The sequence below is a fragment of the Charadrius vociferus genome, unplaced genomic scaffold (assembly GCF_000708025.1).
Source record: "Charadrius vociferus isolate BGI_N301 unplaced genomic scaffold, ASM70802v2 scaffold475, whole genome shotgun sequence".
Classification (NCBI taxonomy): domain Eukaryota; kingdom Metazoa; phylum Chordata; class Aves; order Charadriiformes; family Charadriidae; genus Charadrius; species Charadrius vociferus.
The window spans coordinates 2161979-2186765 of NW_009648337.1; the positions used below are offsets into that span (position 1 = coordinate 2161979).

The 24787-nt window shown below is 39.7% G+C and overlaps 1 protein-coding gene across 1 annotated transcript in view; it reads right to left on the minus strand.

Annotated features, from left to right (window-relative positions):
- Positions 1-24787, minus strand: part of NKD1 (naked cuticle homolog 1 (Drosophila)) — a 108315-nt gene that overhangs the window by 83088 nt on the left and 440 nt on the right. Inside the window, exon 3 of the mRNA XM_009885069.1 lies at positions 24680-24787. Coding sequence (XP_009883371.1) covers positions 24680-24787 — 108 coding nt within the window. The remainder of the gene's footprint in view (positions 1-24679) is intronic.

Below are 24787 nucleotides of genomic sequence, written 5' to 3' on the forward strand. Positions count from 1 at the left end.
TTGTATCCGACTAGCCTGAAGTTAAACAGTACTTTTTGAACATGTTTGCTTTACTTGAAGCTAAAATCTGGGTTACTTGGGGGAGGGCAATGGAGAGTCTAATAAATCTTACAATATACTTCTTGGCAAGAAAACTACTTACTGGTGTCATAAGAAACAACTTTACTGCTCTCTAAAGAAATATTGGTTTCAGAAGTTACTATTGTATTCAAGACACATGGAAGCTGCATTAAATCAAGTTGTGAAATGTACTGGGGTTATACATGGGTTTTTTTAAAAAAGTTAAATCCTGAAACAGATCCTGACATATATATATATATTTAAAAAAAGGAGAAAAGTTTCTGAGGCTTCCATAAATTTTGAAGGGAGGAAGTTTAAAACTTGGGTGTTCTCTCCATAAGTCACATTCCACAAGGAAACAGCTTGATTTTACGTATATATTTTTACCATTCAAACTTCAGTGTTTTTTTAAAAACTTCTACTTTCACCATTTAAAATTGTGTATATGTATGCCCAATAAGCATGAAGAGGGAGCATGCTTGCTCTGAGAATGTCAGCTAGCATATGTTTTCTTATTCATATTTGGGCAAGAGCCCTAACTGTTGGCTCATGACACTCCCAGTTACTTTCTTACCCAAACACTGCATCCACAAATGGATCAGCTAATTAATCTAGACACAATTAATTAAGGCCACCAGCAGCAGAACAAAATTGCTTTGCCAGTTGCCTATGTGTCTGGATCTCTTCCCACAAGCTGCCCAAAGGAAAAAACTGGGAGGCCCAACCTCTACAGAAAATCAACTGTAAAGAGAGTAAAGTGAATTTAGACCCTTTGAAAGAAAGCAGATTGAGTAGTCAATTTATCCTCAGAACAGACTCAGCTCAGACAAGAGTAAGGTTATGTTCTTCCATGCTGCCATGTTCAATTCTGTACTTGAGGGACCATCAGAACAAAGGAAACAAGGTGAATTCAAAGTCCCTGAATTTCTATGCTTTCTGTTTGAAGATGCCTATGAGAATGTGAAGTGAGAGCAGGTGCCACAACTACCCTTCTGTGGAATATTTGGTAGACTGTTAACAAAAAAATGTTTCCTTGGAAGTGGCATTTCTAGCTATATAGCTAGCTATGAACCAGAGACTTCTAGTTCTCCTTCCTTGTATGATTTATTCTGGCCTAAAGAATTTAACTAAGTATTTAAAAAAAAAAAATCTGCATACAAGTTACACTTTGATGCTTGCAGTTTACATTACTTAATTCCAAAATACAACTCCTTTCCCAAGCCTGGCTATGGAAGACACAGACTGAGCCACAGCATCACAAATTTTGTATTGTTAATCCTCTGCTGAATGCAGAGTAGATTGCCAAATTATGGTCATAAAGTCAAGTCTGTTTTTGTGGAGTTTGAGATTTTTTTTTAGAATTTGATTCTAATGATATAGAAAATTACTTCTCTGGCTGTTAAAATGCATCCACTTCTAGACCAGAACTGGAACCAATAGCTCCTAAGAGGTGCAGAACAACGTTGCAAATGAGGATCTGTTTCCTCAATGTGACTGGATTCAAAATCATAAGAAAGAATATTTTCAATGTATATATTTCATGCAGCAAAGATTCCTTAAGTGGGAAGAATGTTTCCCAATTAAGCCTGCTGTTCTGCTTCCTCTCTCACCACTACCATGGCCCTGTGTCCAGCAAAAAGAAAAGCTGAAGGGGAAAAAAAAAAAAAACAAAACGGGGGCAGGGGGGAGAAAACCCTCAAAACCCCAATGCTTGCCTTTCAGTGTGTCACGTTGTTTCATGTGCTGTGAAGGGCGCCGAAGAGTTTCCACAAGCTTTTGAAAACATCTCGCTTCCAATGCATCTGAGCTGTAAACTCCCCAACTGGCTACTGTAGAATGAAATTAGGCAAGCAGCATTTTTTTTAAAGTTCCAAAATCCAAAGTAAAGTTTATTGGGAACTTCAATATAATTGTCTCAACTCTGCAAATTAGAATGAATATTTAATGTTACAATGCTACTACCACAAAAGGCCTACTTCTTTTGATAAAGACACTGATTTATCTCAAAGCGTCCTGGGAGGGTGAGGCTGAAATATTGCAAAAGAAGCTGGCTTGGATCTAGGTTTCAAAAATGACAAAAAAATTATCAACCCTCAGTTCTTAACTGCCTTACATTAGTCTTCAAAGTTAAAAGGGGGATTAAAAACATCACTAAGTAAAGCAAGAAAATACCAGACATACTGGATTTCAAATACAGTCCAATTTTATCTCCTAATTATTTAAAATGCAAGCTGCCAAGTGCACCAACCATTATGACAACAAAAATCTGATCCAACTTTGCAACAACAACAAAAAAATGTTTATCAGAGAGGTCTAAACCACAGACTTATTTTATAAACTTTGAAGCAATTCCAGAGCTAGTGCCATACCTCTCAAAGGAAAAGATAAACACTCACTCACATTTTTAAATAACAACAACAACAAATATAAATGGATCAACAGTCTTCATGCAAGAATATGAAAAGCCTTTACAGTCAAAACCATGAGACTTCAACAATGAATACTTCTTATCAGGGACATTTCCGCTAACATAAGTGCAAGTAAAACGCTTGGCAGAAGTGTCCTGACTTGCGTGTGTCGAGAGGGAGGAGTGAGGAACCAAGCTGGCTCTCAAGGGCTCAGAGCACTCTCTTGGTCCTTACAAGAAAGAAAACCATTTACCTGCTTCAGGAAAAGTCTTGTAGGACAAAGCTTTCAACCCCTTCTGAATCATCCCTGGTTTCCAAGAATTTTGCATAGAAACTGAAGCCAAACGGCATCCGAGAACTAAAGACTGAACAGTGAACTGAAGGCTTGAAGAGTGCATGTGAGAACAAGACACAGGCAAAGACATTTGAAGAGGCAAGGAAATTTCATGTTCTTACCCTCCACTCACTTTTTTTTTTTTTCTCAAATGCTTCTGGAGGACAAGCTGGCTCAGCAGATCAGAAAGGGGAATAGAGTCTTTCAATAACAGGCTGCTGTTTCAAATTCAGCCCAATCTTATGGTGACTGAAAGTTATTATCCAATAGGTGGCCAACGTTAAATGAAATAGTAATTTCACTTCCAGTTTCTGTTAAGTAGGTGTCTGCAACGCAACTGGCAGTTTCACCAGACAGGCCAAGCTTTGGCTCTCCAAGCCACGACCGAGGCATGCTGGCAGGGCAGGACAGTGGCTTACACCTGTTTTGTGGCAAAGAACTTCATTTACCAGTGCTGTTAAATATGAACCAGGAGTGAGCGTGTGTTTTTAAAAGAAAGATGAAGAGGAGAATTCTACATACATGACTTTTTCCTGATTAATTCCAGCAACAGAATATATATAGCATGTTTACACTATATAAATTATTATCACGTCAAATTAAACTTGATACATAACGCTTAAATTTTGTTCCAAGCTATAAGCGAGGAGCTGTAGGACTGCCATCCGATATAGCTCTGCTATCATGCCTTATGGAGCAAATGACTAAGCCAGGAAATTTTACTGGAGGAACCTCAGCAAAGGGCTTCGGGCTAGTTTCTCAGTACTGGGACATCTGAGAGTATGGCTACATGGCAGGCATTCCACAGTAATAGCTCCTATCAACACTTCCACTAGGGTTTAAAGAAAGGCATAAGCTGCCTCAAATTACCTTGTATTTACCATGGGGTATAAGGGAATGCAGGATCCGTAGAACAGCCAGTTACTGGTGTGCCCACAGCCTCGCTTACCCAGAGACTATCTGCCCCAAAACTGCAACCAAACTCCCATGTCAGCCTTCAAGGTACCTGATCCTAAGATATCTCCACCCTAGCCAGGCATAGATCAGGTGGGATGAGATGGGGTTTAACTCTTCCAGCACTTTGCCATTCCACTCTTGGCCTGGTTGCCAATACTTCCCCAGGGCAGACAACCTATTTTAAGTTTCCTCTGACATCGGCTGTCCCTATATGCTAAAAGGCAAAAGCAAACTACCACCCAAAAGAAGACCCCCTGAGGAGAAAACAAATAATTAGCAACAAGTATTTTGGTAGAGAAAGATGCAGAGAACATGGCTTCACCTTTCAGTGCACATGAAGGAAAAATCTTGGAAAAGCAAGGAACTAGACGTTGTTTTTTCAGCAATATTTAGTCTAACTCGGCCTCCACATAAGTTAAGTTTTGCACTGAAAGAAGTACACCGTGTAAACTTTTAAGAAGTTTTAAAAATAGGTTTTTTTCTTTATATCCTATGCAGTATCTTCCCTTAAGAGTATTCATAAAAGCTGAAAAAGGGCAGTATGTCCTCAGGTCACTCTACAATAACAAGTGTCTGCCGAGCCGCGTGAGTTAGAACCACCACTATTTCCAAAGCTGTGCTTCCACCTATGTTTAATTGATGACAATGTTATTGATGACCCAGTAACAAACAGAATAAACCCTACATTGTCACAGCCGTGACACAATGTGTATACACACACATATATACATCCAGGAAAAAGAAGGTAAATTTAAAACAAGTATTTCAATAATAAGTGAGTGTTACAAAATAATATTTTTCCTCCTAAATGCATGGATAAAGAACCTTTTGCTAGTCTCTGAATTTGGCTTTCACAGCTACATCATCAAGCAATGTCCGACCCAATAAAAATATTTCTGTAGAATTTAATAACTACATCTATAGCACCTTGTCTGAGATTCAAAAGCCTTGGAAATTAAAATACGGCAAGAGCAGAATTTATGACAACTCTGTGAAGTAATGTCTATACATACATTCCCTCTTCATGTCATGATTCATTTACTGCTAGGTCTATACTGTAACCAACTTATTTTTGAGTTACTGGTTCTCTCCCAAAACAATGCCCACCCACAGAAGGCAGGCTTTTGGCCCCTGTGCCTGTTAAGCTGTTTTCTGCCTACTGAATGATGGCAACCTGAATAAAAGTCAACAATGCTCAGATGTGTTAAAAGCTTCAAGCTCTTTGCAGCACTCCCCATAAGCCATAAGCAAATGTGATATTGCAAAATGGCTTGTCATCACTCTCTTCCTGCCCTTCACAACACATATATTCCTCACGAAGGGATCTTTTCTCTCAAATAGCACCTTACTGATACTGAAACCTTACTGCTCTCGTATTTTACTTCTGCTATTATAGGAAATAGCAGGGGAAGATGTCTGCTGTTGCACACACAATTCTATTTATGAATTGAAAATTACTTCCAATATATTTATTATTTCAAGGATCACTAATTGTTACAAAGGACAGAGCTCTGAGTTACAACTAACTGCTGCCAGCATAATCTGCTAAAACCACGCCTAAAGTAACAGCACTTCTATACTGAACGGTATCATGTATAAGGTATTCACTGAAAGGGAGAAAAATCCCATAAATCTGAATTTTGCTGATGTAGACTGACATGATTATTCTATGTTTTCAGTAGAAGAAATGGAAATGAACTGAGTTCAGTGGACTCAACTTTGAAGACCCTTTTCCTTTACATACTTGAGAAAGTTAGAAATGTAAACTGTGCAATTTTAACAATTCAAAGAGAAAATAAAACCTGTAGCATTTTCTTCAAACAGACTGTCATTACCATGTCTTTACACCCAATCTTTCCTAAGTTCCCCCGTTGCTATTCCTAATCATACTCCTTCACAGTTCTAAACAACTTTTTTTAAACTTCAAACAATACAGACTAACTTCTCATTCGGTCATTGCTCTGGTAGTATTTACTGGCATGTTTACATATGCAATAGGTATTCCAGAATGGCTGATGTGCAAACACTCTGTATCACAATAAAAGTCTGTATCATCAGACAAAAAAAAGCACATCAATTACTGATAAAGAGAAGTACTTTTCTTATTTCACTCTATGTCTATAACAAGAACTCTCCTTATCAGCTTCCCTTCGTACACAAGAAGCAAATAATTTGCTCTTCTGGTCATTTTAGTTCAACCACCCTTAGCTCTTCTACGAATTTCTTCAAGCTTGTCCAATATCTTTTGGGGGGGTTCTGGGAATAAAAGGATATTTTAAGGGTGGCAGAGAACTATACACGGCATACTGCTTGCACGATAACGTCTCTGCAGGCATGCAAAGCACTACCAGACTTGGATTGGCCTCAGCATCTACGCTGAAACAGATATAAATTCACCACACATGCTTTTATATACAGATCTAATAAGGCTAACAGAGGAGTACTTGTGAATGCAATAGTAATGAGAAATGGGGCAATAACAATACCATAGGTCCATGCTAGTTTCTGAAGAAGCAATGTCCCCTGCAATGCTCCAAAAGGAACAGCAAGTGACAACTCAGTTGGGGTTGTAGCCTGAACTTATTTAAGTTTCCTACTGATTTTCAGTAACTCCCTAATGAGGGTTTCAGAAGAAGTCAGCAAAAGGAAAGAGGATTTCTCTAAAGGTCACATTCAAATGCTTCTAAACAAGTGATTATTTTCAATCCCAACCTCTTTGGTATCAACTGGAACTTTGCCTGAGAAAATGGTTTCAGTACTCTGCCCACTGGTTTGTTTGTACAGTGGTACAGGAAATATGTAAATAGATTAAATATATGACAAAGTGCCAAGCATTTGAGAAAGCCTATATACCCGTTTCTGTAATATTCTCTGCTACACAATTATGACTGCCACAGCCTAACTCTGCAGAAGTCAGCACCAAAATGCCCTCTGAAAACAGACCCCATGCAGTGTGATGGGCTTGCTTGCCATCATCTCAGGACCATCACACATGTTCACACATTATCAGCCTTCACTCAGACTGAAGCTAGCCTGAAACTCCATTAAGCGCCACGCACCAGGCTACAGATACAGTGGGTGACAGCCCAGGAGAAAGCATGTTCAATGCCTAGCTTATTTGTTTTGTTCACATTTGGGTAAACATTTCTCTCTGCCATTCATAAATTACAATGTCTTAAGACAAGAATGCAAATGTGGAGCCCTAACCTGGCACTCCATAAACGTATTGCCCAGTCAGATCTAGCCTAACAGATCTGAGCAGACAGCTCTTTCACCCAAAGTGAGAGTTGTTCTTGCAATTGTATTTACGCTCAAAGTAAAAAAAAAAACAAAACAAAAAAAACCAAAAACCTACCACCAAAAAAAAAACAAACAAAAAAACCCAAACAACAACCAAAAAAACCCCAAACCACAAAAAAAAAAAACAACACTTCAGCTTACTACAGGACCTGATTCTTGGTGTTCATCTCTCCCATTTAAAGTTTAGTTCTCCAAAACCAAAGATATTCATTAGTCAGCTTAAACCTTTTCCCATCTATCAATTAATTTTAATCACTTGAGCAAAGAAATATGGAAGAACTTGAGTTTTCACTTTGAGAGAATTTATGAGGGAGAAACATTATTTTTCATAGATGATTAACACTACACTTGCAGCTCTACTAGGCCTAGTCGAGTTGTCCTTCCTTGCCAGAGTATTCAGAGTTTGCCCAGTAAAAGAAAGGCTCTGACCTCAGCAGAAAGAATTACATTTTAAAATAAAGACACACTGAAAAAAGTGAGACTTAAACTACTAACGCAGAACAGCACAGCTCTCCAGCCACATGGGTAAATTTTAACGTTTATATCCCTGCTAACTAGAGACAGGCTCAAACCAAAACCACAAATATGGAGAAAGTCTGAACGCAGATCAGAGTTTTATAGCTCACACCCCGACTCTTCTCTTAACAATGGCTGGAAAATGCTTTTCAAAACTCCTAGAATATTTGTTCCATACACAGGAAATGAGTTTAATAGTACATCTTTGGGGATTAGCTTTGTTTAGCTGTCCAAGCCTTTGATTCAAAGTCTGTAGATAGTATTGCTTTCGCTGTTGCACAGAAACAGACATATTTTCTGACGGGATGCCTCCCTCACTCACATGGTCATTCACCTTAATCCCTGTTAACTTTATAGGATGCTATACTGCACATATCATCGACTGTATAGGAAGTCCTTTATACACGTTTCTTGGCCTTCCTCTATTCACAGCATGAAAATGGTGAAGATAAATATACTGCTGAAGCATGGGAATTGGGAAGATGGATGAAAAGCATTACATTCTTACAGAGGACTTCTTCATTTCTAGACAACATAAAGCAGTTCCCGAGGATGAATTTACTGCTTCTCTGCTTCAGCATAGTGCACTGTATTATGACCCTATAATCCACTGCAAGCAAGGCAGCAGCTGAGAGCTGCACTGCCCCCGGAGCTGTCTGAGAGATGGCTATGATTCACCAAATCACTGTTTCCTTTCCAATTTCCCTGCTGCCTCAAGGGAGGCAGCAAACACTGCCGCTGCACTATCCTCTTCCCAAAATGATTCTGCCCCTGAGCTGGGCTATGCTCCACCATTTTTCCACTCACACATAAGCAAGTAAGGCAGTAGGAGATGTGAAGAGAAATTCTTTAAGCTCCAAAAATACATATATGCTACACGTTTTTGTTAGCAATCTGTACAGTGGGTGTGGTGTGGCTAGGCAGTATGTGTGGTACATACTTGCCTCAGATGTTGTAGTATGGTGTGCGAGCCAATACAAGATGGCAAAAGGATTCTTGATGGTCCACACCCAAGTGTGCACCCTGCTAGTTAGACCACAATGTGGCTTTGTTTCTCCACCAAGATTTAGTTTGTGAACAATGTAGCATTTAAATCAAGCTAAGGCAAAGGCAATAGCTGTTAAAATAGAAGTATCTATCACATGGAGTGTTGACACCTGAGGAACTGGAAGGGAAAAAAAGAAGCATAGGGCAACTGCTGAGAAAGTGTGCTCTGTTGGCAAAGAGAACTTTAAGTCTCCAAAGGGAGAGGGGAAAAAAACCAAACAAACAAACAAACAAAACAAAACCAACAAATGGCCATATCTTACACACAGACTAAAGTGCAATGATTCCAGCCAGACTGACCAAACTCTCCAAAACCACAGAGCCACTGGATTGAAACCATCCTTACAATTCAATATTCAGAGAAATCATCGTTAAATTCATAATAATGGGTTGTGAGACGCCATCAAATCCTCTTTAGACAGGCAGAATTTGTCTGCATTCTCTTTATATTTATCAGGAGGGGGGGAGTGGGGAAGCTACAGGCTGAGATGTGCCTGGCTGCAAACCCAGCTGTAGGGGTGTGCTCACTGCAGCCACGCTAACAGGACAGTAACTGCCTCTTCAGCACCATACATTTAACTGTGCTCTCTATTGCTGAAAAGAACAAATGACATTCACAGCAGAGAACCAGTGGCAATAACTAAAAAGCTTGGGAGCAGCCACCGCTAACCATCAGTCACCATTTCTAAATATGACTATGGGTGATATATCACTGCCATCACCACGAGGAGGAGGGAAGAGGTGTTAATTAACCTGTAAACCTGCTCCACTTTGTGCTCCAGATAGTACAAAGGCCCACCAGAATAGGAGGCATAGTTCACCCTCATTATAAAGCTCTCCATTACACAGCCAGCGCAAACAAAAGCCTACGGCTTTGACTCACCACTCCACTTCAGGTCATTGTAAACATTTTGACATGCATTTCACTCACATACAAACTCTGCTGCTCTGAAGAATAACCTTCAAGAGAGGGTAATTTCATTATTCAAGCAAACACCAGAAAAAGCTCATCTCCCTGCAAAGCCTCAAGTCTAGCTGGGTCAGCAGAGCTCATCTTCAGTTGAACTTTTAACTAATATTTTCCTTCGCTCTTTAGTTACATCTGTGTAGTCCATTTCATCTCGTAACAGCGGTAAAAGACCGGCATTCTCCTCATCCCATATTATTTACGCATTATGATATCTACATACACTAGCCATACACTCCATTGCAACGTTCCTACTAATACTGCACTGAATCTATATGCATGACCAAAAGCAAGGTACAACAATAGCAGGAAAGCTACATCACTTGAATGCACGTGTCCTTGGACAGGCCTCCACAAGGAGTGGAGATTCAGCTCATCCATTAAAGACACGTTCCTTCCACCACCTTCTAACCTTGTCCAAATTCTCGTTCAGATGAGTGGGAAGTAAAATGTCTTTTTTCTCCACATGTTAAAACTGCTTTGATTCATACAAACTTTTTAAATCGGATGTCTTGGGCCACTGGATTGTGATGAGAGCTGGACAGTTCAGAAAGACCCCTTTCCAAAACGATTTCAGGAAGCTGACTGTAGAGCAAAAGAAGAAACAATGGAAGAGGGCTTTTTTTATTGCAACGGGAGATTAGATAGACTCCAAGAGGAATTCAAACATTCTTTTTCATTCTTATTTTCTTACTTTGCTCAGGAAAGTAGGTAATAAATACCTGGCTTATTCATAAAAACATAGCAATGAATTAAGTGCACAGCTGGCATTGAAGTTCTCCATGAACTTTAAATATTTCTACCTCAACAACTTCGGTAAGTAAAAGGATAAAATCTATCCTATCCTCACTTCCCTGATGGGCAAGTGGGAAAAAGTGGGTAAAACTGGTAGTTTCAAAGAGAAGACAAGTGAGACTCAATGAGTGACAAGTGCTTAGCTATCTTGGGTCTCTGAAGATTCACCTTCAAGCAAGTTGGGAAAGGATATACAGCTAAAGCTGGGGTCCAGACTAGAATACATGGCTCCTGTATGTCCTTCTAAAGTCATAAATTCAGAGTTTCAGAGACCAGGTAGCACCACAGCAATGGCTATCCAACTGACCACCCACATCACAAACCCCTCCCAACTTCACATCCAAGCCCACAGAGCAGTCTTCTAATCTCACATGACTTCAAAGCCTACCTACCTTGTGATTCAGAGTGCTTAAGAAAGCTGTATTTAACCTATTACCCTATCTCCTTAAGTACAACAGGACTGGGACCCTACCCATGAAAATCCCTACCACAAAGTAGAGACCCAAGGGGCTACACCAGTCAGCAAAGGCATACCCTGTTATCAGAGATGCAAGGATTGCATGGTAAGCCTGTGCCTGAACCACCAAGAGCTTTAACTTTGTTGGGATCTTTCTGCCATATATACCTGTATATAAAACATGGTTCAGCACGGGTTGTTAATGGATAAATCTAAGAAGTGCTGCACTAGAATACTGAGCTTCCAACAGGCAAGAGAGCTATAGTAATTACTATCACAAGATAAAAATACAAACATGGATTATTTTATGATTGAAGCAAAAAGGATTAAGGGCACAGCCCAGATATCCCATCCATACTGCCCATGCTTCTGATGTGCCCATTTCACCCCATCCCCCTAAAACCCAAGTCAATGATTTTGTTACACGTGTGCATGTGAATCCTGCATTCATTTCTTTGACTGTGCCCCCAATACTAGATGAACTCTAATTTTGCACTTTGCATCCTTTAATAAGCCTGTCTACATTAGCTGAAGAAACTCTCCATCCTCTGCCTACTCGCTTGTTTCAGGCCTCCTTTCCAGAGGAAAGGTCTAGCCTTTCTCTCTAGGACCTAACCAGCCCTCCCTCATCTCCTTTCTTAAGGGCGCATTTTCAGCCAGTCTGAGAGGATTGCATTTTGCTCATTCCTGTTTGATATATTTATTGTGAGACAGAATCATATGAGACTGAAGGCCCAGAAAACCCCATGCTGTGTACCTTGCATAAAATGTACTTTTTCTTACACTAGAAAAAGGCTTACATGACATATAGTTTTTATAAATATATATCTATGAAATTTTGAAAGTAGGCAAAAAAACATTACAATATCATAAGGTGGCAAGGAATACAAAAGAAGAAAAATACCCACAGTGAATAGAATCCGTCTTTATTAAAAAAACCCCAACCTATGCTTAACACAAACTCCTTCATGAATTCTCTTTATACTTGCAGCGACAGGAATTCAGCATTCTGCTGACACTGTTGCTGACGCTACTGAAAAAGTCACCCAAGAAGGCTCAGTTTAAAATAAAATTTTACAAGGAGAGGAAACGGGGATTTGTAACAGAACATTTCCTTTTACTTAATCACAGCATCATTACTGTGACGGTATAAAGTTCACTTGGACTTCTTAATAGAATTCATGATAAAGACGTAACTTTTTTGGGCTAACTGCCACAAAGACATTCAGTTCAGAGGGAAAAATCTTAAATTATAGTTACCCCAAAAAAATCCCCCCTGAAATTATTTAATACCAACAAACAAGAGATTCCTGCAGTAACTGGGTGCTTCCAATATCGCTATTAATTTTTAATACCACCTTCAGATTCCATTCACTCAAGTCACTGAGGAATTCTTAAGTATTTACAGGCATCAGTCAAACAAGGAACCTTTTCAGCTCTTTGCCCTTAGAATCGTGAGGTATAAACTTTCAACTTCCATACAGAAGATATTTTTAAAATGAAGAGTGCATTTCCCAGAATAATGATGCTGTAATACCAAACAGCAGCTCAGTTATTTTGTGTTAAGAAACCAAAGCCCTTCTTACACAATTTCAAAGCAGCAGCTGTGACTTTGAAACTAGGAATTCATCCTGGCCACCTGCTTTAAAACTAGCCAAAATAAACGTGGTGGGATGGTTCCTGTCGATAACCATGGGATGGCAGGGTAGCACAGGTTGTTTGCTGTTAGGGCTTTAGGTCCTAGAGGTCACTAACTTCTCCAGGATCTTGTCTGGATGAGGACCTCGGGAATCAAGCCACATCTGAAAACTGGGTTATTATTATTAAGTGCTAGACTGCGGTACAGTTACTCATGAGGAATGAAACTTCATTGCACAGTTGAGATATATTGTTCACGGCATGCCATTCATGTATGATGTTTTATTCCAACAGCAGATGATCCTTTTCAATCACTTGGCAAACAGTATTATGGTCTGGCTTGTAGGGTATTGTTTTCTTTGAAGAAAGGGTTTGTTTTGCTGTTGGTTTGGGTTTTTTAATATACTCAAAAGCAAAAAAAAAATTCTCTGAGAGTAAGACCATGGTGCAATACTTACAAAGTAACCTACTGTAACACTAGCAGTACCGAGGTGGAAACATTTTCTCCTTACGTCCAGCAAAGGACCCACACCTTGATCTTCAAGGAAAAGCCTCTGGATGGTGCAACTCAAAAGGCTGCTGCAAGTTTGTATCTTTTTTTTTTTTCCCCCCCTCTTTTCCTATAAATTACTCCTCCTTTTGATGTCTATTCTTGCTCTTAAAAAAAAATACACACATCAGGTTAAGATGAAAACTGCCCACACGACAAGTTTGTGTTTACAAGCTTAAGAGCAAGTTTCACTTGAACACAGGTCAATGCCGCTTTAAGAAAACATCACATACCAAAAAAATCACACATGGTTAGAACACATCACGAGCAGAGAGGAATTGTGGACTCAGTCTGTGAGGCACCGAGCCAGCCTGAGAAGCCCTTTGAAGTTAGAAAAACATCCTCTGGTCAGAGCACATTTGTGAAACCGTGGGACAGGCGCTTTAAACAACATTCACTGAGATCACCTGTGGTGTGCCAGTGGATTGGCGCCTGGGTAACCTCAACAACGTAACCCTTTATATTCCACAAAGATCACTCACTCCAAGAGCTGTCCTATCAGTAGCATACAGTCAAAAACCAGCATGGCAAAACCTGTACCGTTTCACCCTCTGTACAACACAGTCAGGCGGTTCCAACAAGCACGTGAAGTTTGGGTAAAGCCTGCTGTAAGCAGAGCTTGGGCAACAGAAGGAAGGGCGCTTTACCTTGACAAACCAGCACTGATAGGGAAGGAAGGCATCGCTCTGCAAGGGCCACTGCAAATCACTGTTGCACAAACCCTACAATATAGTTTGGCATGCGGCCAGGTATGACACAGAGTACTCACTGTTAGTCACCATCATCACGAGAAGAGAGATTCTTGGCTGTGGATGACTAAGTCCAGGTAACACACACTTCACCCCCACTCACTGACAGATGAGACCAAACATCAGGAGACTGCTTTTACAGCTGAGTTACTCCCCTCCACCCAGTTCTGCCATCAGCTATTAGCACGCAGCCCACCGGCATCAGTAAGCTATGCCATCCCAATTTAAAGCCCAATCTTACCCCTGACCTGGCATGTCTCTCAGACTGACACACCTCTCAGAAAAGAGTCTCTACACATATTTCTAACTGAAGGCAGACTGGTTAGCCATTGCTGAGACTACTGGATATTGGCATTGATATGCAATAGCAGCAGATTTTGAATAGACTCCATGTCTACTGAGAGCATGGAAGGAAAAAGCCTCACCCTGTTTTTGGATAGGGCTCCTGCTGATAGTAGGAGACACTCTGACTGTACAGTAGGCCAGGACTCTTTGCTTGCTTAAAACATACCCCTAAAGGCATGACATTAGCGTTTCTCTTGTCTTCTGTATTTGACAAGCTTTCCTATTTTCCCCAGTGGTGGTGAAATTCTCCTCATTTTTTTTCAGGAGGCCAGGACTGTTGATGTTGCCATCGGAAATACACACGAGGAGGGTCAGACTACTGGTGCAGAGCTAATCAGGGACCTCAGTCTTTTTGCTACTCCCACAGGACATTACCCATTGTCTGTTACTCATTTACTGGCAAATTTAGGGGGCTTCCCACTGCAGTGCCTTTGGTTTCTGTCTTGTCAAAATGGAGAAAATCAGAGGTGGCCTCAGATTAAGGGTAAATTGTTTTGGCAGAGGTTTGTTCTGTGTTTAAACAGCACATGTATGTTCACTGACTAAGCACAGGCAACACCTGCATGGTCCAGTCTAGCTAGTCCCTCCCGGACAACAGCAAATGTCCAAGGACACAGAGCTACTTCAACGTGCCTTACTTTTGACTTTCATCACACAGTTCTGACAAAAATTGATTTCATTCTTTTTTTTCTAAATTGCATTTTTTTTAAAAAAAAAAGAAATCAAACAGCACATCTGGAAATGAGTGCCATCATAAGGTCAGTGACCAAATTCCGATGAAGTCTATGTAGCATCAATGAATACAATACTTCCTTACCAAATGCTGGGGTTGTTTTCTCTCTTTTCTGTTACACATCACCATCTTTTAATTCAAGACTGACTGCCTTTCAAAGAAAAGCCCTGTACAATAGCTTAGGCAGGAACAGATCTCATTTACTTCTTTATGCTGTGCATTAGTCCAGAGTTAAAGATTTTGTGTGCTTCCTATTGGTCATAAATAAACGATTAAAACCAGCCTTGGAGGAGAAGACAAAAAAAAAAAAAAAAAAAAAAAAGAGAATGAGACTGTGGAGAAATACTTTAACAAATCAACCTAATTAGATAAAAAACACCTTCATACAATAAAAATGTGGTATTTTAATGGGTATTAAGCAGTGCTGTGGGAATAGCCTTCCTCAAAACATGCTTTTTAAACCTATCTGCAAAATTACAGTGCTAATTACAAATGGGAATTTAAGTGGCAGTACAACTGGGAAAAACTTTTGTGAACCTGTCATAAAATGATCAGATAAGCTGCATCTGCAGGGGAAAATACATTGCCATTCCGCCAGCAATGCAGCTGCTAGATAAAAAGACTATTAGTCTCACCACTTGAACCTTCCCTCATCTTCCACTGATGTGGCAGAGAACCCAATACAAAACCACTGAAAGCAGTGAGAAGCTTCCCCTCTGTTACAGCAGGGCTTTCACATCAAAACATAACAGAAATATTGCAAAATTTTTCAAAATTATAAAGCCAGACTTACCTAACTGCACTGACTTAGTTTAAAAATATACCTTTAAAAGTAATTTATTATTCTGAAAAACTCCTTTTACATACATATCCACATCAGGAACAAGACCTTGCACATAAGCTTTGCATAAATAAAAATAGCTTTAACTGAGATAACCTATGAAGTTTATCCTCAAAATAAAATTAAATATTCGGGATGGCTAAATGAGGCACAGTTTTTCCATGGGAAAAATATCAAAGTATTATTTATTTTTCTGTAAGTACTTGTTTTGAAAAGCTTTTCCTTCCCACCTGGGCTTCGGCTAAAAGCCACAATCTACATTTAAACAGTGTGTACGCTTTAGAAAACTATCAACCATCTTTTTAAAAGGAGAAGCATATGAAATTATTTGATCCACTTTTCATATAGAAAGTCTAGGGCTGACCATAAAGAAATAGGCAGGCTCCCAGTATAAACTTACCAGGATTACATCAAAGACCTTCCTCTAGGATCAGACGATTGATTTCTTCAATGCTTTTTAGAATTTCTTCCAGGATATTTTGGGTTATTGCCTTAGACCTTTGCTCAGCTGGAATGACAGATATTCTGTTTGCTAGACTGTGATGTTCTCTCTTTATAGGGGAACGAGTGTCTGTAGTTTATACACACGTACGCTATGTGAACAGAGAGAGACTTGGGAAGTTCACAAGCAAAATTATTATTTATTGTTTCAAAAAAAGAGTAGTTTATTACAGAAACACTGATACAGGCTTAACCGCAGCATCTTATGCAATACAGAGACCGCTTGTTATTCTGTGAGCTCAAGACTGGGGCACTCTATGCTCAGAGAAAATTCCCGCTCCCCCAATCAGGCATTTGTTCTTTATATACGTTTAACACATAAGGCTTAGCTTTCCAGCTACTACCCTCTTTACCTAACTCCCTTGAAACTAATCATCCTGGAATCACAAAAGATTTTTAAGATAGGACAAGAAGCAGCTTAGTCCTTACCTACCACTATCAAATCTTTGGGGAATCAGACAGCAAACTGTCTCTAAGGGCAATGCGACACACTACCCACCATTCTCCTTCCTCCCCCAAGACAAATCTGTCACCTCCATACCACTCATCATTCGCATCAGAGTATGGATCAAAAGATCCGAGGCTGCTCCCAAATCCCATTTCTCCTGCAAGACAGTACTTTGTTCTGTCACTTCCCTACTGAGTCTATCCCCTTATTTTATGCCTCACAGCATGTGTGCCTGCACCCCAAGATCAAACACCCATGCATGATTTTCTTTCACAGATCTTGAATCACAATGTTATACTTTAATAGGAACCTCAATATACTTAATCCCTTTAAAGCTGCCACAGTAATGCCCCCAAATGCATTAAATTCCACCCTAATCCCAAAACGCAAAGTATTTCTCTCGATGGACAGTGCGTAGACTGTTCTGACCACATGCCAATCCATCTCTGAGCTAAAGCAATACACACTGCCTGCATTTGTTAGTTTGAAGCACAAGGATACATGGCTGAAAATTCCAGAACTTGAAAAGTTCTCTGCTGCAGGTTTTGCTCAAAACATAACTGATCCCCTCCCACATTTTAAGGGAGCATCTCACATTCTCAAGGGATTCTCATGGAAAGTGATAAAAGGGACCAGTGCCACTGAGCCTGCATTTAAATCCAAATCCATTACAACTGAAAGCAAGACTGGTAGATGGCACTTTTCAAGTTAAAAGCAAGACACGCAGTCAGCTCAATGAGTTTCAGAGTTCCACAGGATTTTCAGATCGAGAAGGGTTATTGGAGAAAATTACCAAACTCAGAGCTTTGACAGAAAGCCGAAAAACCGCTTGCCTACTAAGACTTGTGAACAAGAATTCAGTTTTATTAACAACAGCTTCATATTTAAGGATCAACTCCTGCTCATGTACGTTTGGCAGGGACCTTGGTTTGAACTAGGGAACCACAAGGTTTTCTGTTACCCCTGCCAAGGGGTTAGTGTGGCGGGATCTTTTAGGTGTATTTTTATAGGGCTGCTCTTAGCCATTGAGGGGTTTCTCAGGCCCTGATGGCATTTTAGTCTCCTGTGGCCATGGTCTGGTCTTCTGAGGAGCAAAAGGATTTACTCCACCAAGAGTTTTATAGACTAAAACAATAGGGTCATTTATTGCCCTATAACATACAATAGGCCACACCACACACACAAAAAAAAAAATCAGTGGTACTCCATTTCACAGCTGTTATAGGACCTCCCAACAAAAGACCACATCGTTCCCTTCCTCAAATGATTATATTCTGTATGACTAAACCAGAAGTATTTCTCACATATGATGGGCACATATCAGGCCACATGACACACACACGTATAGGCGTTTAGGAATCTGGCTGAACACTTACTTGCAGATACAAGCCTGTTTGAAAGCCATCTCCCACGACAAGCCAATGGAGCGGTCCTTATCAAACAGTGGACATGACAGCAGTCTATTTGCAAGACACTAACTACACAGGACTCAAAAAAGGATGTCTCACACATTCAGAAGTGTCATCCTGCAAATTACAAGATAAAATATATGCCATATTGTTCTGATGACAATAAACCCAGAAGGTTACGAAACGCAAATGCACTGTATGGCTGCATCCCTTGCAGAGAGACCAGGGCAGCAATAGCTGAACATACACAAGTCATTTCCCCTCTCTCTTAGATTACGCAGTAGTAAAAATATCTGCGCCAGCACAGCCCTTTCACCACAGCTAACACCACTGGCGTTCCACCACTGCAAGACAAATGTCATGAGATATTCCAACACAAACACTCTTTGCTGGCTTAGAAATCAGACACAATGAAGATTTTGCATTTGGAACTTGGTTAATAATTCTTGAATGGAATACAGTCCAACTCAGTCTCCCATAGCTGTAGTTACTCTGTAGGAGTAAATACAAGCTTGGTTTTGCTGCCAATGTTGGCAGATATGACTAAATAAATTCACAGAGAAAGTCTATTTGACCATTTCTTCACATTAATTTTTTTAACTAAAACTATACCTCATTTTCCATGCAAAGATATCTATAAATATCACATAATCTGAAAACTCATGAGTATTCAGAGTAACTAGTCCATTAACTAGAAAAGTGGTTTAGTTACAAAAAAAATACTTCAAGTATTTTGTACATTTCAACATCTACCATTTACCTTCCAACCAGGTTTTGATGATGACATTCACTAAGCAAAATCCATCCACAAGGATTTCTATAAAGGCCAACATCTGCAGCACAGAGAGCAACGTTCCATTTTGATTTAAATATCACCACTGAACAATTACTTCCCCAACTTTGGAAAAACTCTTACAAAGTTTCAACACTCAAGAGACTTCTTTTTCCTCTGTTCATAACCCAATTCAAAAGAAACCATAAAAGTCAACTAAGATCTTCTTCTGAAGGGTGCCTACAAATAGCCACTTACCGAGCTCCTCCTGGGTCTTATTACAGATCTCACAAAACCTACAGAAAATCCTCCTGTTAATGAATGCTGCTGTAAAGAACATTCCCATATGTCGACAATCATGTGCTACAAATTTCCCATTTTTGTTATAACCAAAGTTTTAGTGTAAGCCTGGACTGCATTATTTACATTTAAGTCATTAAAGAATATAACATACTGTTGTTACTTTTCATCCCAATTTACGGAAGAAAATGTACTCCATAATCCAGGCCACCCCATTCAGAAGAACTAAGGTTTCACTAAGCCAAGGGTGACTCTCAGTAGCCCAAGAGACACAGCTTGTGCCACTTAGATGAGGGCTTCACCCAGCTACTACACAGAATATCTTACAAACATCAACCTAAGTAACTCCCCTTTAGAGGGGGTGGGAGAAAGAGGGTTGTTAGAGATCAAAAAAAAGTTACTTTAACGAGATTGTTTGCAGAAACTTCACGGGCCATTCAGCTTTCCAATCAACATGCCAAATTAAGAGTGCACCACATTAAATCTGAAACACCTATAAAACAAGCCCTGATGAAATACAGACTGTCTTCCATCCACCTCCTCCATATGGCTCAAGCAAAGTCAACTTTTAATTTCATAACACAAAATATTTAATTTATGCATTTCTTCATATGTCAATTTAACCTCCGGCACATAGCTTTGAAACCATGTAAGGATGCCTAACACTTTCCATATGGCAACTGAATTGTGGCTTTTAATTGCACCAACTGGTATCATTCAAGTATAATTCCCTTGGAATCCAGCTTTCTCCTACAGTATTGGCCAATTCACTAATCTCATCACCATGGCACTAATACTTTCAAAGACTCTTTGATTGTTAATATTCATATTATAATTTTCCCAAACCAGAGCTGTCAAGATATACTATGTGCACCACTAATTAAATTATCTTGGTTTGTTGGCACCAAATTTCAACACTAAATAAGATTCTGCTTCTCTCCCTTTCAATACAAAATTTGGCAATTTTATTTTAAATGCCAAACACAATATTTCGTGTATCAAAATATTTTTTTTAGTCATACCAATATCTAGCACTATTGAGTCTGCTGTTTCTTTTAATCCTCAGAGTCAATATAAATAATTATCTATACAATACTGACATTAATGTACTTGAAAATGTTTCAGTTTAAAAGATCACTACAAGCAGCCACACAAGATAGCACCCAAGGAAATTTTAATTGCTCTTGTCACCATATCAGTACAAAGGCAGTCTTTCAAATGTCATTCTACCCATGAGATGACCCCAATGCAGTGCTACAATTAAAACTTCCACTTCAACAGCCTTTAAGCCATAGTATATACATACCACTAAGGTCTCTTTTCTGTTTATTATTTCCATTTTGGATGAATGATCTACCCAGCTGTGTCTTCCATAAGGCTATGTATTTTTATATGCACACACACACATGCTATTTAACAGTGGGGGACTGGAAGGGCTTTTTTTTTTTTTTAAATTTAAGAAAGATCATGCTAGAGGAGCAGTGAAGTTGACACTGGTGTAGTCTCCTCTCAGCCATGCAAGGAATGCCCATTAATGTCACTGGCAGTTACAGGCACAGAACAAATGGAGAACAAGCCCCACCTCTGAAGCAGTGATGTGCCTCAGCATTTCATACTGTATTATTCCCAGACCAGATACTCAACTCTAATTAATATCAATTAAGGGTGAACATGAGGATCAGTAGCACTAAAGAGGCCAGCAGAAGTGGTAAGCTGAAGTCTTTTCTATTTTAGCTAAAATGATTACTTACAACTTGCCTCACTGTGAGCTGGTTTGAAATTTAATTAAAAATATGAGATCTTTTTCCAATCCCAAGCGCAGATCTCAATGAGACGGCAAAAGAAACTAGTAAAATTTCTTATGGCTTTGAAGATAAAAGTAAATTGAACTAAGCAAACGTCATATTTAATATTTTCCCCTCTAGCACAGAACTACTTCTCAGTTAAATAAATAAATACATGAATATTTGCAAACAATGTTGATCTCCAAAAACAGTCTGTAAAAGTAAACACACAGAATAAATTTAAACTTAAGAATTGTACAGGATAATCCACAGTGTCAGAAAACCTTTCTGGGCACAAGTTAACTCATTCTTAAAGCAGCAAACCCAGTGTATTTACTTGCTCTAACAGATTTACAGCCCCAGTGGTTTCAATTGGCTTTGAAACTAGAAGATGACTCTGGACCTCATACTTTTCATGGATGCAACAGAATTCATTTTTTCTTTAATTCTACGTGATGTGGAAGGCTGCATCACAGCCCTCAGCCTCCACAGCAATTAAAACATTTAGAGCAGAGCAGCCCCTGCTGGGCAGGTGGCAATGGTTTAATGAGATCAGAGCTCTTAGCACAGGACAGAAAGTTGTATACACACCAGAAGCGCGTATTTCAGATACAGTCCCCTTCCTCTGGCTCATGCCTTCACCCAACAATTTACTATGCGATCCTTCCCGGATGACTGATGCATTTGGCAATAGCTGGACACTAATTATTGTTCTCCCAGTGAACCGGAGGGGGGAAGTCACAGACAGACAAAATATGACACATCAGCTGAAGGAAGTCTGCTCTAACCAAGAGACTCTCAAAACTTCAGTTCAGGAAGAGAAAAGGTAGTGTATTCTTGAACCCTCCTTGTGTCAAACACCCCTTGAGTGAACTGAGGTAAAGACCTCCCCTCCACAACTATTGTAAAACCAATCATTCTGGAGAGGAGGACAAATGAAATGTTATTGTTTTCCTGTATTAGTCACTCGTTCCTCTTGTAAAACGTTACATGAATCCCCCTGAACTTCAGCGTCATCTCCCCTGGATGACTAACTTTAGCAAAACAATTCAGTGTGTCCGTTCTTGAGGAAACCAGCCTTCCAAGAACAACCAACACAGAATTTTTGGCTTACATAGAGCAATGTAAATCAAATTTCACTATCGCATTCAAGTTCTAACCAAAATGATTCAAAGCTTTGAAGTTTCAGACTTGGAAGCAACTGGGTGCTCTCCTCTCCCATCAGCCCGTCTTCGGAAGTACACTGGATTTCACCAAATAGGGCCCTATACACTAATGAAAGTACCATCAACAAAACTCTGGTTAAGGACTCCTCGAAGGAAAACTATTTCTAGGACCATTATTTTTTTAAAAAACTCAACTGGATGTTTCTCTGAATGCAGATATTTTCATCAGTGTTTGATCTAACTCTTTCTGCCGTAAGTCACAAGCACAGCAATTAGGACCTATTTCAGAGGAAAAAACATTTTAATGAGAAGCCAAAGTTTCAGCTGTGACACAGTAAAACTGTACCATTCCACAGAGCCTTGTAAACTAATTGAACATTTTAGGAGGAATTTTGAAGTAGTAAGGAGACAAGCCCTTGGTTGATTCAAGTGCAACAGTACAACATTATGGCAGAATACACAACTGTCCCACACAATCCCACATGACTAACTGTAAGTAGAAATGACTAGTATTTCTACATCTTGAGGTGAATGAAGAGCCAAGAGGTTAGGCTACAATTCGCTTTGTATCTTGGTATAATTATAGAAGAGATCAAAGAGATCTCAGAAGAGAAACAGTCATGCAATCTCAGTTATGGAGTCAATAGCTGTGACTCCACAATCCTTGTCAAAAAGACTGTACATATGGCACATCTGGTTCCAATGTAGGATTAGAAATCCAACCTTCCATATTACCAAAAGTTCATATTTTAAAGGAACTTTAATGTAGCTGTCACAGTGTGCCTGTGACAGGATGACAATTAAACTAAATCAATTAGCAGGCTATATATGCATACAGATGCTACCAAATATATTAGGCAATAAATTGCTAGTATTTTCAAACATTCAGAAACAGCTCTATCAGGATGACAGTAAAAAGCCTCATGGGAACAGTGCTTTTAAATCTATTTACATTTTTATAATGTACTAAAACTGTAGACTAATTTTTAGTTAATGGCTTGCTAATTGTTGAGCTATCATGAGGAGGACACCTTGAGTAAGAACAGTTCTTACTGAGCAGACCTCATGGAACTGAAAACTGAAGAGCTTTGTGAATAGCAAAATACCGTTGACAAAAGATTTTTTTTCTTCTTTTTAGAAAGTAAACTGTCTTTGTGGAAGAAAATATATTTCACAAAGCTTAAGTCAGAGTTTTTGACCTTTAACTCTTGTATTGTAAACCTATGTTTAGTTTGCTGAGTTGAGCTTCTTTCCTAGGAAATATATATGTGAAAGGTAGAACATATCTAAAAAGTTTGACTCACAAAAATGGGGATAATTAAAAATAATAAAAGCACATGGTTTTACGCTTTGCATCTGTATCATACATGTATGTACCATTATTAATGAGAACTTCTTTCTTTGGACACATTGTCTCCAAGTAAAGCACAATAAAAATCACTTCAAACAACCATACCTGCAAATTGAACATGAGGCAATTATGCTGATCAATTACAAACACTTACATCAATATCTTATCCCCTTTGCCTTACTTGTAGTGACTCCCAAACAATTTACCCTCCTCTAAATATAACACTGGTGGAATCTAAAGAGTCATCATTAGCTTTTCCCATACTACACATCTTCTACACCCCACCTAAAATGAAGTATTCTTCACTTGCAAGTTAATTTTTCCTGAGACATGAGAAGTCCAGGCTTCTGACAATAAAACTGGTGGCTAACAAAGCAAAGAGCCTGGAGGAGGTTTGGTGGCCAGGCTCTGCTTGTGCTTTCAGAGCCACATTCCTCGCTGGGAAGCACAGATTCCAATCTCCCCATCTCTCAGGTTACTTTTCCACTGATGAAACTTTCAGGGCTTGATCCAAAGCTCACGGAAGTCAATGGGAGTCTTTCAGTAAACATCAATAAGCTCTGGATCATACCCTGAAACACTATAAGGACCATATCTAAGAACTGTTAAGTTTGTTTACCTCCCGTCATGCCTTTTTGTTTAAAGAGACAATATTTAAAAAAAAAAAAAAAAGCCAACTTAAACATTTCCTCCAGCCCAGCTTTACAGTGCGGTGGTAAGCGACCAGTGTGGTTAACAGCCAGGACAAGTGACATGTGCAGTAAGTCTTAGGCAGAAAGTCAGCCACGCATAATTAGCAAAGAGCAAATAAATAACAATACACTCTTTGGGGATTTCTCCTTTCCTGAATTCCTCTGCCCAAATGTCACAGGCAAACTTGTGCACCAATCAGGGTTCACAAGCTTGTGCACACTGGCAGGGTGCTGGGCTTTTCCCAGAGATTCTCTGTTTGTTCATGTTTGTGAAGGGTTTTGTTCTAATCGTACTGCCCAGCCGCTAGCAAACAGGTCCTCTTACTCCTCTGGCTTTTGTACCAGCACTAAGTTTGCTCTGCAACTCCCAACTTCATCAAAGGACTGAAGAAAACCACCCACGGGGCAGCTCCTTGGAGCAGCATTAGGGCAAAGAAAACCCTTCCTTTGCACAACCGACCCTTGGGAGGGAGAGAGGGATGTAGAAAGAGCTTTTGGTTTTCCCTATTTCAAAAAGAAGGGGCGGGGGAGAGTGGGGGCAGCGAAGAAGCTGACATACCCTGCTGGCGCTGGAGAGCCTGCAAACAGCCCGGTGCTGGCAGCCTTGCTGGAGTCCCGAGCTGCTGCCTCCGCTGCTGCTGCCCCCGGAGTATTTCTGCTTCACCAT